At 39.1% G+C, this 15,183-nt stretch overlaps 1 protein-coding gene across 12 annotated transcripts in view; it reads right to left on the reverse strand.

Annotated features, from left to right (window-relative positions):
• The window catches only part of DSE (dermatan sulfate epimerase), a 70,892-nt gene that overhangs the window by 17,177 nt on the left and 38,532 nt on the right, over positions 1–15,183 (reverse strand). The window contains exon 3 of one of the 12 annotated variants that reach the window (XM_032650597.1): positions 13,926–14,021. The exons of the other annotated variants lie outside the window; for them this stretch is intronic. Within the exon in view, the coding sequence (XP_032506488.1) occupies positions 13,926–14,021 (96 nt within the window). The remainder of the gene's footprint in view (positions 1–13,925; positions 14,022–15,183) is intronic. 12 annotated transcript variants of the gene reach the window in all.

Here is a 15,183-nt window from a genome sequence, read left to right on the forward strand (position 1 = left end):
GCTTCCATTATCATAAATGCTTTTGAACTACTAGGTACAGAGTATAAAAGTAGGCAATCTAAGGAGTCTATTACTTAAAAATTGACAGCTTACTTGATGCAATGACTAATATAAAAAGTCTAATAACAATGTTGGCATCCATTTTTATTTGCATAGATTTGTTTTAAAATGATCAGTTATATTCATATATTTTCCATGTAGTCTTAGTAGATATTTTGTAGAAAATTATTATCTGTGAAAAGATTAATACTTAGGTATCTAAGATTAATCTTAGGTATTCTGAGGTTCACAGAATAGTCTAGGTATCATATTGTTTAAATTTTTATACTATTTCATTTATACAAATACTGTTAAAATAAATACTTGGAATAACAGAAGTTCTGTATTTAAAATCTAAGAGGTGTCAAGAGGTCACTGATATTTAAATATTTAAATGAATCAACGATATACAAAAAAAAAAAAATACTGGAAACAGTGGGACAACTCGTAACTCCCTTTACAATGTCATTATGGTTATTAGTCCTGTTTTTGAGCACTTTTTACAGCTTGACAATTTTATACCAGGATTTTCATACGTAATGGTATTTTGAAGGTCATGATTTGATCCATGGTATAAGCAAGTCTGTGTGTTTTCAAAAGTATGTTTAAATGAGGCTCCACTGTTTGTTAAATGTTTCCAAAAAGTAGAGCTCAAAACAATCCTTCTTTTTCTCATTTTGAGATAACATACAGTTTTATAACCCTATAAAATATTTACATAGTAAATTCATAAAGTAGAAGATTCATATTTCAAAATCTGGTTTATTTTAGACACTAGACGTTCATGTATGAATATAAATTTAAGAGAAAATGAAATAAGCCTGAAAGGAATTAAGAATTTAAACGTACAGTGCAGCGATGAGCGCTTTAGAAATTCCCAGATGTAACTTTACAGGGCAGAGCAGCACCAACTTCACATTTGCCAGCTTCACTGCAGCTGTGTTTACTGCACATAAGCTACACCTCTGCCTATAGCATGTACTGGCTCACATCACCAAAATATGCCAATATAAGGTCAGTTCTATTCTTTTTTTTTTTTTGCGGTACACGGGCCTCTCACTGTTGTGGCCCCTCCCGTTGCGGAGCACAGGCTCCAGACGCGCAGGCTCAGCGGCCATGGCTCACAGGCCAGCCGCTCCGCGGCATGTGGGATCTTCGCGGACCAGGGCACGAACCCGTGTCCCCTGCATCGGCAGGCGGACTCTCAACCACTGCACCACCAGGGAAGCCCAGGTCAGTTCTATTCTTAAAATGTAAATCAATCTATTCATTCTAAAAGAGTCCTGAAGACAGTAACCTGACAGAAAGTCATTCCGTTTTTCTGTGCTTGGAAACCACCTCCAGTAAGTTAGGAGAGTCATGTGTTACCACTGCTTTTAAAAATATGACTCATGGCAATTGTGATTCGTCTTTTTTCCCCTCTGTAAGTTAAACATAAAAACTAGCCATAAATGTTAAATGTCAGTAATATGTGAAATTTTGTAAGTAATTCCTGTAACATTTAGCCAAAGGAAGTGGATTTCTAACCCGTGTGGCCTTGCCTGTGAAGCACAGTGGGACCCTGACAGTGACTTGCCAAGAAGAGCAGAGTAAGCCCGGAATATAGATAAACTTGATCTAGGGGCCTCTGAGTGGGTAGCAAGCTCAACTCTGGCCTGGTTTGTAGTCCATATTCCAAATGTTTGATCAGGTGGCTAAGGGGTGGCATTTGCATCATGAAGCAAAATTAACTATTTATAGTTGGGAGGAAAGAGAGAAGTTATATTTCATATTAATTAAGCACACAGTGTGTGCCAAGCCCTTTACATACTTTATTTCATTTAATCTTCAAAATTCACATTAGATGTTACAGCCCCATTTCATAGATTGTAAAAGCGGTATTTGGATAGGAAAATTACTCGTTGAAGATCACGTAGCTAAGTTAAAGAATGGAATCCAGGACTACCTGAATCTAGAATTTTTACTTCTTCCTGGTGAGGGAAAGCACTGTGCTTATAAGGAAAGTCACCAACTTTGCCATAAGAACCCAGCCAGAAGAAAGGGCTAGTCAGCAAACCTACCAAGAGCTAGGCAGAAGGGCACTTACGCTGAAATACAACAGAGGGTTCCAAAGCCCTGCCATGTTCATGATACCAAGAGAGAAACAAGGCATGAGGTGTGGGAAAAGGGGCAGACATGAGGAGAGATATCATGATACTGTGCTCACAAGGTTGCTCAGGGCCCACCCTAGGAACATGTGATTCCAACCATGTAGCATTCCTGAAACAATTCTTCCTTCTCCCCACAGACCTCTGGTGAGCGTAAAGCTCCTAACGTACTGCTCCAGGTCCAGCTGGTCCAGGGGCTGGTGGGCCTGAACCTGCACGCTGAGGACGTTCAGCTCCTAAAGCTAGCCAGGGCTACAGACACAGAAATAGACAATGAGCTTTCCTTTTTGAACATCTACTTTGCTCCCTACTAGAGAACAACTGCTAAAAGGATAACAGAATGATAGAATGGGAATTGACTGTATATTAAGACATCTTCAGGGAAAAGGACTTATCGACCATGAACTATAAAAGATCATTTTCTTCCACAATCTTCATTTCCATATTCATGAAATCACTGGATTCAAGATATAGAGTACTACCACTTAATTTCATTTTAAAGCTATAAATTCAATATTCCAAATATTAAATTCTAAAATACAAAAATTTAGGTCAGTTTTGCCCTACTCAAGAATACTGAGGAGTCAATTATGCAAAAGCAGAAACTAAAAAGAATATTCTTTTTTACTTAAACAAGTATTCTAGATGGCTTATAGAGAAAATGAATTAGTCTGAGTGTCAAAATATACACCAAGCTAATGTAGTAGTGTTGTTAAATGGGAAATGGCACTGCCATGTCATTATTCCAGTGTTTAATTCACTGACACAAAGTCCTTTAATCCAAATATCCAAGTATGCTATCCAACTACGCTGTTTCATTCTATTTAAATGGAATCAAACAGCATTCAAAATTGTAATCCCTTTTTGCTGGCCAAGTGTGTTTTGGGCTACTGTCCAGCCTGAAAAGGTAAGAGGGAGAAGTATAATAATTAAGATGATTCAAATTTGATAAGAAGACCTCTGTTTTGTAAGAAAGGCAGAGCTCAAAGTACTAGAGTTTAAAACAGGCTCACCTATCACATTCTAATAATAAATTACGAAAGAATCTGTTATAGTGGAGAAATTCTGAAACTTGAAAAGGTGGTAGGAGAGAATAACCCAGATTTCCTGCATTGTTCAGAAAAGCTTAATCAAATGATTTTTGGCCTTTTAAAAAAGTAGCGTGGTATTTTATAGGTTTAACATGCTTTATATTTATGTATGTAAAATGTTTCTAAAAGTTCAGTTGAGGACTTCCCTGGTGGTCCAGTGGTTAAGACTCCATGCTTCCAATGCAAGGAAGGGGGCACGGGTTCGATTCCTGGTTGGGAAAGTTCCACATGCCACATGGTACAGCCAAATAAATAAATAAATAAAAGTTCAGTTGAACAATTCATAGATGTCATCACTTCAGTCAATGACTATGCAAGTATCCAGTGATCATGTGAGAAACAATGCCTAGAAGTAGTTGATCTGATTTTTAAGAAAAAATTAAACATGCAAGAAGAGCCAGGGAAGTCAATGAAAAGAACAATGATGGAGGGTGGCTAGCTCTGCCAGAGAAGAAGACACACTATAAACCTTCGCTAATCAGAATACAGTGGTACTGACATATGAATAGATAGACATACCAATGGAATGAAACAAAATTCAGAAACAGGTGCAAAACATATGGAAACTTGGTATGTGATAAAGGTGGCATCAAAAATCAATAGGGAAAAGAAGTACCCTCCAACAAGTTATACGGGAACAACTAGATAGTCATTTGAAAAAAGGAGAAAATTGGATCCAAACCTCATAGAATACAAGAAAATAAACTCTAAATTAATTAGGCATCTAAATATAAAGTATGAGATAAAAAATCTTAAAAGAAAGCATGGATGAATTCCTCTGTGACCTGGAGAAGGAAAAGCCTTTCCAACTATGATTCAAAAACAAGAAGCAATAGAAGAAAAGACTGATCATTTTGGCCATATAAAGCTTAAAAGAAAAAATAAGACAAAACCTTTTGCACAGGGGGAAAAAAAAGACCACAAGTAAACATGAATAAACTGGGGAAAAATATTTGTTTCATATACTCTGAATACAGTTGGACTTATCCTAACATACCAAAGGCTCATAAAATTTAAGAAAAAGATCAAAATCTTATTGGAAAAATGAGCAAGTGACAAACAAGACAGTTAACAACAAAAAAAGAGCAAACATCCCTCATTCAAAATTCTCATCTCCACTTATTATAAAAGAAATTTAAATCAAGTTACAACTGATCTAACATTCGAATCAGTAAAAATCTCACATAGGACAAATACTCTAGTCAAAGCTGTGGAGAAATAGGCACACTCTTAAAATGCTGTTAGGGGTGCAGAGTAGTACAAATCCTATGGGGTAGAGCTTGGTAACATTTAACAAATTTTATAAACATTTTATATTTTGATCCAGTAATACCACTTATAGTAATCTACCCCAAAGACATATGTCCACAAATAAAAAACCATATATGCATAAGGTTATTTATCATGGCATTATTTGTAATGATTCTGACATGGTACATTGTGAACCATGTAAATATTTCAGATGTTTAAAATTAAGTCAGAAATAAATATTGAGATGAAATTATGTTTCAGATTTGATTCAATATAAAATGAACAAATAGGAGAATATGTTCCAAACAAAAGAAAAAGATAAATCTCTAGTAATCAACCTTAACAAAATGGAGATGAGTGGTTTATCGGATAGAGAGTTCAAAATAACAGTCATAAATGCTCACCAAAGTCAGGAGAGCAATGCGTGAACAAGGGGAGCACTTCAACAAAGAGACAGAAAATATTAAAAAGTACTGCATTGTACTGAGCACTGAAAAATTCAATAACTGAACTAAATTCAATAGGAGGATTCAACAGCAGACTAGATCAAGTGGAAGAAAGGATCAGTGAACTTAAAGAGAGAGCAGTGGAATTCATCCAATCAGAAGAGCAAAAAGGAAAAAGAATAAAAAAGAGTGAAGATAGCTTAAGGGACTTATGGGACACCATAAGAAGACTAATATACACATTATAGGGGTACCAGAAGAAGAAGAGAGAGGAAGGGAGAGAAGCTTATGCAAAGATATAATGACTGAAAACTTTCCTAACCTGAGGAGAAAGAAACAGCCCCCCAGATACAGGTACCCCAGAGTATCAAAAAAGATGCCTCTACAAAGACCCACAGTAAGACACATTATTAAATTTTCAAAAATTAAAGAGAATCTTAAAAATAGAAAGAAAGGGACTTCCCTGGTGGCACAGTGGTTAAGGATCTGCCTGCCAATGCAGGGGACACAGGTTCGAGCCCTGCTCTGGGAAGATCCCACATGCCGCGGAGCAACGAAGGCCGTGCACCACAACTACTGAGCCTGCGCTCTAGAGCCCACGAGCTGCAACTACTGAGCCTGCGTGTCGCAACTACTGAAGCCCGCACACCTAGAGCCTGTGCTCCGCAACTACTGAAGCCTGCATGCCTAGACCCCGTGCTCCGCAACAAGAGAAGCCACTGCAATGAGAAGCCCACGCACCGCAACGAAGAGTAGCCCCTGCTCACTGCAACTAGAGAAAGCCCGCTCACAGCAATGAAGACCCAACACAGCCATAAATAAATAAATTTATAAATAAATAAAAATTTTAAAAAAAGATAAAAGCAACTTATTATGTACAAGGGAACTCCCATAATACTATCAGCAGATTTTTCAGAAGAAACCTTGGGGACCAGAAGGAAGTGGGATGATATACTCAAAGTGTTGAAAGAAGAAAGCTGCCAATCAAGAATAATCTACCAAGTAAAACTATCCCTCAGAATTGAAGGAGAGTTAAAGAGTTTTCCAGATAAACATATGCTGAAGAAGTTTATCACCACTAACTGGCCTTAGAAGAAATGTTAAAGGGAGTTCTTCAAACTGAAATGAAAGGATGCCGATTAGTAACGTGAGAACATATGAAAGTATAAAACTCACCAGTAAAGGTAAATATACACTTAAACGCAGAATACTCTAATATTGTAATGGTGGTGGGTAAATCAGTTATAACTCTAGTATAAAGGTTAAAAGAAGACAGTATTAAAAAATAACTATACAATAATTTTTAATAGATACACAATGTAAGAAGACATCCAAGTTTTCAAAATTTCCTGCCCATCAATACTTCCTCTGGAAACTAGTGAAGAATTTCTCCACCTAAATTAAGATATATACCAAAAAGAAGACAACATGAGATTCATGTTCCAGAGGGGACCCACCCCATGAGAGAAAAGAAGAGTCAGTCAACAGCCATACCGTAGATCTAGATTATAACCAGTCAAAGGCTTTGGCAGGTTCCTCTTCAAGAAGATGAATTGTTAAGAATGTCTTATTAAGAACATCTTGTTTGAATGGATTAAGAGACTTACATAACTGAGTGAGAGTCTGGTTGGTAATTAGTGATAAGTGTATAGGAAACTAAGCAAATAAAGCAAAAAGGCTGTTATTAATCCTAGAGAAAACAAAAAGTTGCACACAAACTGAAAGTAATCATAGTATATGACACGGTTCAGCTGTCAACGGCTTTTGCCTCGTTAAAATATGCAAACACAATATTCATTCAATTAAAATCACAACATATCTATATTGGAAGGCTGGAGGGACACGCAGTTTGTATGTGTTGGTGGTGGATGGTACGTGTGAGAGGTAGATGAGTGATGCATCTACAAGTCAAGGAATGCCAAGGGTTGCCTACAACCACCTGAAGCATGAGACAGTTTTTCCTTGGAGCCTCCAGAAGGAACCAAGACCCTGCTGACACCTTGGTTGCAGATTTCTAGCCTCCAGAACTGTGAGAGAATCAACTTCTGTTTATTTTAAGCCACTTAGTCTGTGTTACTTTGTTACAGCTGCCCTAGGAATAATACACCGACCTTCAAGAATCTGACTTGTCATCGCTGCCATCTTGTATGCACCATCTTCCTGCTGCTGCCTGAACACGTGGTGACTCCCATTTATTTTAAAGAAATCCTCTAAGATTTTGACACCACCACATGCAAAAGGGCAAAGAACCTGTGACAGTAAGTTTAAAAAGCGAGGGATACTTTAGCAATGGCAAAAACGGTAACCAAATTGCTAAATCTTGCCACCCTGATGTTAGGAAGATACAAAAACTAAAATAAGGCCGACCTTAAGGTGCTAGGATACATGAAACAGTATTTTACTTTCTATTATGGTTTCCTCAGTAAGGTTAATATTTACCTAAGATTCCCACTTTTTAATGCTTTATCAGAATTTCTCTCTTTTACAAAATGCTATTTCAAGGTTTTGCTGAAGTTGCCTTTTTAAAACAGTGAATGAACTGTTCTTGATTTTATTCTGGGTGCCAACTGGAAATAATGGGCTGCAGAATTTATTCCACTCAGCCCTGGAAACCTGAAATGTAACCGTTAATCACAGACACACACTGTTTCCTAATGAAAAAACGACGCTTCCTAATATATTTTAGGAACAAGTACTCTGAACACTAGAATTATGGAATAAGGAAGCCACCTCAAAGAGTGAAGCAGTCCCCTCACTGGAAATATTCAAGAAGAGGGATACTGAGAAGGGATTCTCTGAAAAGGAATCATGGGTTTATCACAATGTTAGGCAGAGTTTTCAAATTATAAATAACAAGCTATTAATAGATTGTGGAATGAATATAAGGGGTTGTGACCAGCATATTTTTAGTGGAATTTAATGGCATGGAATAGGAAATAGCAGAGTGCAAAGCATGACTTAAATGCAAGGGCTGATTCACACAACTTCTACTTATATTTACATATGTAGAGTTAAAGTTATGTGTATATTGGGATGTAAACTTTATTTCTTACTGTGGGTCACAGTCATAAAAGGTTTGAAAGCCACTGTCTTAGAGGGTAAATGTGCCACCAAACAAGCAGCCCATCAGATGCATCCTGTAGGCAGAGAGGACCCAGGCCCAGGGCCTGCTTCAGTGTGTGGAGCTAGGTTGAGACTGGGTTGCCCCAAACACCTTACAGCAGAGGATCTGGAGCCCACCATGAGGGAAAATCTGTCATGAGTTCATAAGGAAGGATCCCAGACCACCAGAGAAGTTCAGAATGTTCAAAGAGGCCAGTAGACAGTGTATGACAGAGGCAGATGTGAAACACCAAATGGGTCCACACAGTCAGTTCAAGAACGAAAAGTAATTTGTCACTGTGTAGAAAAAGAACAAGAAAACATTTCTCATCCCCCAAAACGTTTGTTTGGCTTTGAAGCCATTTATTTTCAAGAGAGGTAGTGAAATAATACCTATGAACAGCACCTTGTACCAATAATGTTTATTTTATTTCATGTCCTGGGGACACAGTTTTAAAGAGTATTTCCTAATTTGGCAACAAAGTGGAAAAAAGTCAGTTTAGGAGTTTGTGAATCATAAAAAATCTGGAGGATGTGCTATTTGCCATAAAATAGAATTAATGGATAAAGTAAATTTAGATTAAATTATGAGCCAAACTTGTGAGCCATCTTCAACATGCCATGGGCATTAAATACTTCCCCGAGTTTTAGATCTAGAGTTATCTGTCACATGGAAAATAAAAGCTGACCCCACCCCAAAGGTTGAATGTAGTCACATCTTCTTTAACCAAGTGACAGGCTATGATAGAAAAGCAAAGAGTAAAAGACTCAAACTGGCTTTAGTAATAGTGTAAAATCTTTCCCATGTCAACAGGTTCTCCAAAGAAGGTAAAATAGTAAACTCCATATGGTTTTTCAAAATTATGGCCCATAGTTTAGGGCAGAAAGATATTAAAGTTAATACAAAATTTTAGCAATATGTGTGGATTTATTCTTAACTCTCCCTTTCCTTAGACTTTCTTTTCTTGGAATAGTGTATTCCCTGTAATTGAATCACGGAAATGAACTAAAAATTGCACATTAAATTGTTACAAACCCAAATTGCCATCCATCCACACCTCATCAAGAATCTTTTTTTTTTTTTTTCCAACTTAAGAAGAAATAGCACGATTCTCTCAAGCTGATACTTTCTTCCTGGAGTGATGTCGGCATGATGTTTCATTTTGGCTTCACATCCAGAAAGTGATTTGAGGACACCCAAGTGGCTCTTCTAGCACTTTACCTTTTCATCTCATTCTTCTTGTTGTTATTCATTTATTTGTTATGATAAGCTTACTTTAATTAAATCTGACCTTCTTTGAACTTTCCTTCTACATTTTCCTATCACCCACAGAAACTATGTTTGTTGTACTTGAAAGCATATTTTATATTGGATAAATTTTTTTTTTTTTTTTTTTTCCTGGTGATGACATTTTTTAAAGTCACAGTACACTTCTAGCAAACAGGAGGTAGCTAAAAATAATGCTGGAGGGACATGAACTCAACATCTCCTCTTGGGTCCACAGGCCCTTCAAACTCAGTCGATCCCAAACCAAACCCTTTATTAGTACTCTCCAAGAGTTCCAAGTGTTGAGATCTCATTGAAAGGTCCCATGCCTCTCAGCATCCCATAAAAGAAAGTTCTTAGTCTTTCTTGTCCTCAAATATCATTGTCAAGTCTTATATTGGGTCAGCCAAAAAGTTCATTTGGGTGTTTTCTGTAAGATCTTATGGAAAAACCCGAACAAACTTTTTGGCCAACCCAAGGATTTGCTAATCCTTAAAACTTTCTGGAACCCAACATTTCTTTGCATTCTCAGAGCCCCTATTCCAGGCTGTCATCTGGATAAACACAAAAGGCCTAAATGGTCTTCCTGGTTTGACCTCTGCAATCTACTCTCCACATATGACCAGAGATTCTTCCTAAAACACAAATCTGTCCCATGGAGAAACCAGCAGCCACTTTGCGTCTCCTGAGAGAACAGCCACCACCTATGCTTGTGTCAAAGTGATCAAAACCGAGCTGGAGCGAGCCTCAGCACCCGGCTGTCAGTTCGTAGGAAATGCCAAGGGTGGAGGAACTCACTGAGCTGCATCTTGAGCCTGCAATCAACAACATCCAGACTGTGGGAAGCTGAGCAGGTCAAAGGGCCCAGATTCTTCCACAGATAAATTGTAACAAAAATAAAGGGATGGAGGGGAAACTGCAGATAAAAAAGACTTAAAAAACATTTAACAAATGAGCAAAACTAAACTTGTGCCTAGGGATGCACACTTGAATGAACTATAAAGAAACACAAGAAAAAAAAAAGAAACACAAGGACGTGACCGATGACCCTAGAAGTCAGGGTAGTCTTTGTAGGGACAGAGGGAGCTGTGATTGGGACGAGCCTTACGAGGGGCTTCCCAGGGTGGCTGGCAGCGTTCTATTTCTGGAGCTGTGCTGTGGTTAGCAGGGCGTTTGCTTTAAAATACTTTACTAAGCCACACGTTTGTTCGTATGGTGCGCTACTTTTATTTTAGAATGAAAAAGTTAAACATACACACACACACACACACACACACACACACACACACACACACACAAATCTGCCCTTGTTGCTGCCCTGTTAAAACCCTTCAATGGCCTCATGGTGCTTGTAAGAAAAAGTCCAAACTCCTTCACATGGTGGACAAGGTCTTGCAGCATCTGGCTCTCTACTCAAAGCTTCAATGCTTGCCTGTCTCCTCCCTACATTAAATTTTCAGTTCCTCAAAAGCATTTTGCTTCCTTCTGTCACGGCCTCTGAACGTCAGTTATTTCTGCTCAGAACAATCAAACATGCTCTCTTTCCCCTTCACTTGGCGGATTCCTATTTGTCCCTCAGGTCCCAGGAGGAAAGCCTTCCCAGTGCTCCAATGTTGGGCATCCCGAAGTACCTCTCTGTCTTCCCATTACACACTATACTTTCTCAATCACAGCCTTTATCATCTGCATTAATATAGTCTATTAGTTCATATTTTCCATAGGTCAACAACTCTAGGCAAGATGTATTAAGTTGCCCTCAAATTTTTATATCCCAATACCTAGCACAATGCCTAGACAAAAACCAAGTCCCACGCTTCATAACACCTTGCTCTTTACTATTTAATTTTTAGCGTGCCTCAGATCACATGGGGGACTTGTTCTTTGGCCTACTCCAAATAATCGTGATTCACTGAGTCTCGGCCAGGCCCAGGAATCTGTGTTTTTAAAAATACCTATATGATTCTGATGAAAGAACCATACTTTGAGAAAGTGTCCCATATCCAATCAATCTCTTTGTAGATTCTCTGTCCTACATCTCTCTCTCTCTTTTTTTTTTTTTCAATCTTTTGGCCGCACCGTGCGCCATGCGGGATCTTAGTTCCCTGACCAGGGATTGAACCCGTGGCCCCTGCAGTGGAAGCATGGAATCTTAACCACTGGACCGCCAGGGAAGTCCTGCCCTAAATGTCTCAGATGCATTCCTTCTTTTCCCCACTCTCACTGACTTAACTGTGGTCTTCATTTCCCCCCTAGACTTATATAAGCTTCCACCTAGTTCTCCTCCTCCTGATTCCTCTCCTCCAGGCCATCCACACACAAAGCTTCTAAACACAGGCTTATGTGGGAACACACAATCATCTGGCCCCTGACTATGGTTCCTCCTGCTGTCCTAAGCCAGCATGTTGACACTGGAAAGAAAAAGGAAGGATGGAGGAGACAGACTGTGTTAAACGTGGCTAAAACATATTCTCTTGATGGATACAGCAGAAGGAAATGAAGAAGTAAAATGCCATTCTGAAGATAACTAAGCTAAAGAGAACTACGCAGCTTTACAAGAGACTCCACGGACATATTCATGTCACTACTATTCTCCAGTAGTTATATATATCTCTCTATATAGCATTAGTAAGAACTTAATGTCAGCAAGGCCCTACATCTTTAGTGGTATTAGAACTAAACACGTATCTCACTTAACAGACAAAGGCCACTTTTAAAAAACAATTATAAAGCATTATTGGAATAGAATACAGATATATATGCAGCACTTGCTAACTAACATCTTCCCTCAAGATACAGGGCAAGGAAGGCACAAAATTTAAACAACATGCTTAGCAAGTTGTTTTTTTTTTGAATTTTATTTGAGTTATTTTTTTATACAGCAGGTTCTTATTAGTCATCCATTTTATACACATCAGTGCATACATGTCAATCCCAATCGCCCAATTCATCACACGCCCACCCCCACCCCCAGCGGCTTTCCCCCGATGGTGTCCATATGTTTGTTCTCTACATCTGTGTCTCAACTTCTGCCCTGCAAACCGGTTCATCTGTACCATTTTTCTAGGTTCCACATATATGCGTTAATATACGATATTTATTTTTCTCTTTCTGACTTACTTCAGTCTGTATGACAGTCTCTAGATCCAACCACGTCTCAACAAATGACTCAATTTCATTCCTTTTTATGGCTGAGTAATATGTAAGAGCCAGACTGTAAAGTCGGTGTGGAACTTACTACATTCATATCTTTGTGGTATACATGGGGTGAGGGGCTCAGGTTTAGAATCCCATCAGAAGGGGGATGAGGATGCCTCTGGCCTTAAGCAGAGCTCCCTCAGACAACTCTGCAAGCCCACGTTGCATGTTTTATTAAAAAGGCAACAAATGACACTAGAGGAGCAGGATAGGAGAGAGTGTTGCTCATCGTGGAGACAGCTGAGGGTTGCACCAGTACTGCATGTTAGACTCAAACAACAAACAGATCCCACAAGAAAACTAACGTTGCATTTCTTTCCAGCTGTGTATGTCTAGAGGTGTTATAAATAGTCTCACATTTGTTGTTAGAAAGAAGCGTTATTAAAACCATTTTATCCTCACTCAATTTGAAATAGATGGAGAGGAGTTTGCTTGGTGTGTATGAAAATCTGCACTGAGATGCTCAGCTAACCCACACACCTGACCTGGCCTCTCCCTGAGCAACTCCTCACCTGCTGTCTCCTGACACCAATCCTTGCCCAGTGTCTTCATCTGCAACGATGCTAGCAACAACCTGCTTATTAAATGGCGTAAAAGAAGGAAATTCCCAACAGCCAGGTTCCTAACACATGTGTTTCTGTAAATATTAAAGAATCTGAACATCATAAAAAGCCTCGTTGTCATCAGTTTTAGCCTTCTGTTTCCAAGGATCTGAAGCAGGGTAAAAGCAGTAACTCTTCAGATCACAGAATGGAAGGAACAGAGAGAAAAAGAGGCAGAAAGAGGAGGGGGAAGGGCAGAAGGAAGAGAAAGCATGAAGGAGAAAAAGCCAGGGGAATTGGGGGCTGGGTTTTCTGAGAGCCTGCATTTGTTTCACGGGGCCACTGGATTTGCTTCCTTGAATCCAATGGATTCCGGGTGCACTCCGGGCTATGCCACCCGGTCTTCACCACTGTAAGGTCGGGAGAGGAAAACCTGATCTATTTGCTCCCGGTGCTGCGGCTCCACATGTTGGGGCCCAGCTACATCCTCCCCTACTTTGATTCCCAGCCTTAACATGCAATTTAAAGAAATAAGAAGCCTGTGAAACAGCTGTAGGGAACTGTATTTGGAGCCCAGCACGCCACGCTGAGAAAGATGGGTGGACTCTTCAGTTTGGAATGTACAGGAATGAAACTGATTGGTTCATTTCGATCTGCCAGGGGCTTTTCTTTCTCCTTTTTTCCCCTTACTTTATTATTTTTTTAATATTTTACTTTGCAAATGGGCCCTCACATGTCAATCTCCAGAAGTTTGCAATCCACAGGCAAGGGAATTAATACAAGGTCTGCTGCGAATAAAATTATAATTACTTCTCTGTCCAAAAGTTCAACTTTGTTTCCCTCACCAGTTCTGAATTCCTGTCGCTGACTGGCACCAACGCAAGAGTGAAGTAATTTCTTTCCTCTGTGATTTATTTTCTGATGATAAGTAAGCAAAAATACTATAAAGAAAGGGAAAAGAATGATGCAAAATGAGTACTTCTCAAAAACACAACTCCAGAGTGAGAGTAGGTAAAATGGAGTCCTGTGTGTCAAGAAACTTAAGAATACTGCTACATGGTCATATATATTTCTGTGTAATAAAAATACACTTTTTAGTAAAACTATGTGTCAGGAACATAATGCTAAGAGCTTTACATGCATTATCTCATCTAATCCTTGGGACAACATATTTGCATGGGAAGAATCATCCACATTTTAAAGATAAAGAAAATGAGGTTTACCGAGGTTTACAAAAAACCTGCTAAAGCCTAATATAATAGCAGAGTCAAGGTGCAAGTGCACCTCTGCCTCCAAGGACTGCTATCCTAGGCCCCTTCCCCAGGCTTTACAATGTTTAGACAAAAGCCTTGAAAAGCCCACTGCTCAGAAATGCACGTTGGATAACTATGTGCTGTCAACAGAGGTTGAACAACAAATCTTTTCTGTTACAATCACTGTTCAATGTTGAATGTTTGCCATTCATCTCTGCATAGTAAGTGAGATATGGTCAACTTACCTTTATCTTTCTTAAGTGATTCAGGCGTGTAGTGTTCTCCAGTAATCATCTGAGTGAGTTTTTTGTGTTTGTTTTTAGCTATATAGAAGATCACTGTAAGAACAGGCTAGGCAGTATAATACCCAAGCTCACAGAACCCATCAGTCATGAGCTCCGCTGAGATACACAGTGTATAAAGAGGCTGCCTGATAGATACATGGTCATTTCATTTTTTCTGCATATTCAAATTCTGCTGAAGGACAAAGCTAGACTAGGAAAAAAAGTGGCCTGGGGCTAAACCGTATGTCCATCCCTTCTACCTCCACCCTGGTTTTAGTGAATTTCACTTTGGAGCATCTCCAGGGATGCTAGAGCATTCATTCATTGGGCAGAAATCTACCTGACACTGTGTTAAGTGCTGAGGGATACAGGCATGAGCAAAACAGACCCGGTCCTGCCCTCAGTCTAGTCTAACATAAAATGCCAGCACTCTGCAATTCATCACACATGCACTGGAAGGATGTTCATGAAACTATCGTGCAGGTCCCTCATGAAAACTCCAGGAGAAATTGCTTTCTGGTCCTTGGGTCAAGAGTCGTAGTTCTGTAGAAAAGCTGATCTACTTT

This window comes from Phocoena sinus, chromosome 12 (genome assembly GCF_008692025.1).
Source record: "Phocoena sinus isolate mPhoSin1 chromosome 12, mPhoSin1.pri, whole genome shotgun sequence".
Lineage (NCBI taxonomy): Eukaryota > Metazoa > Chordata > Mammalia > Artiodactyla > Phocoenidae > Phocoena > Phocoena sinus.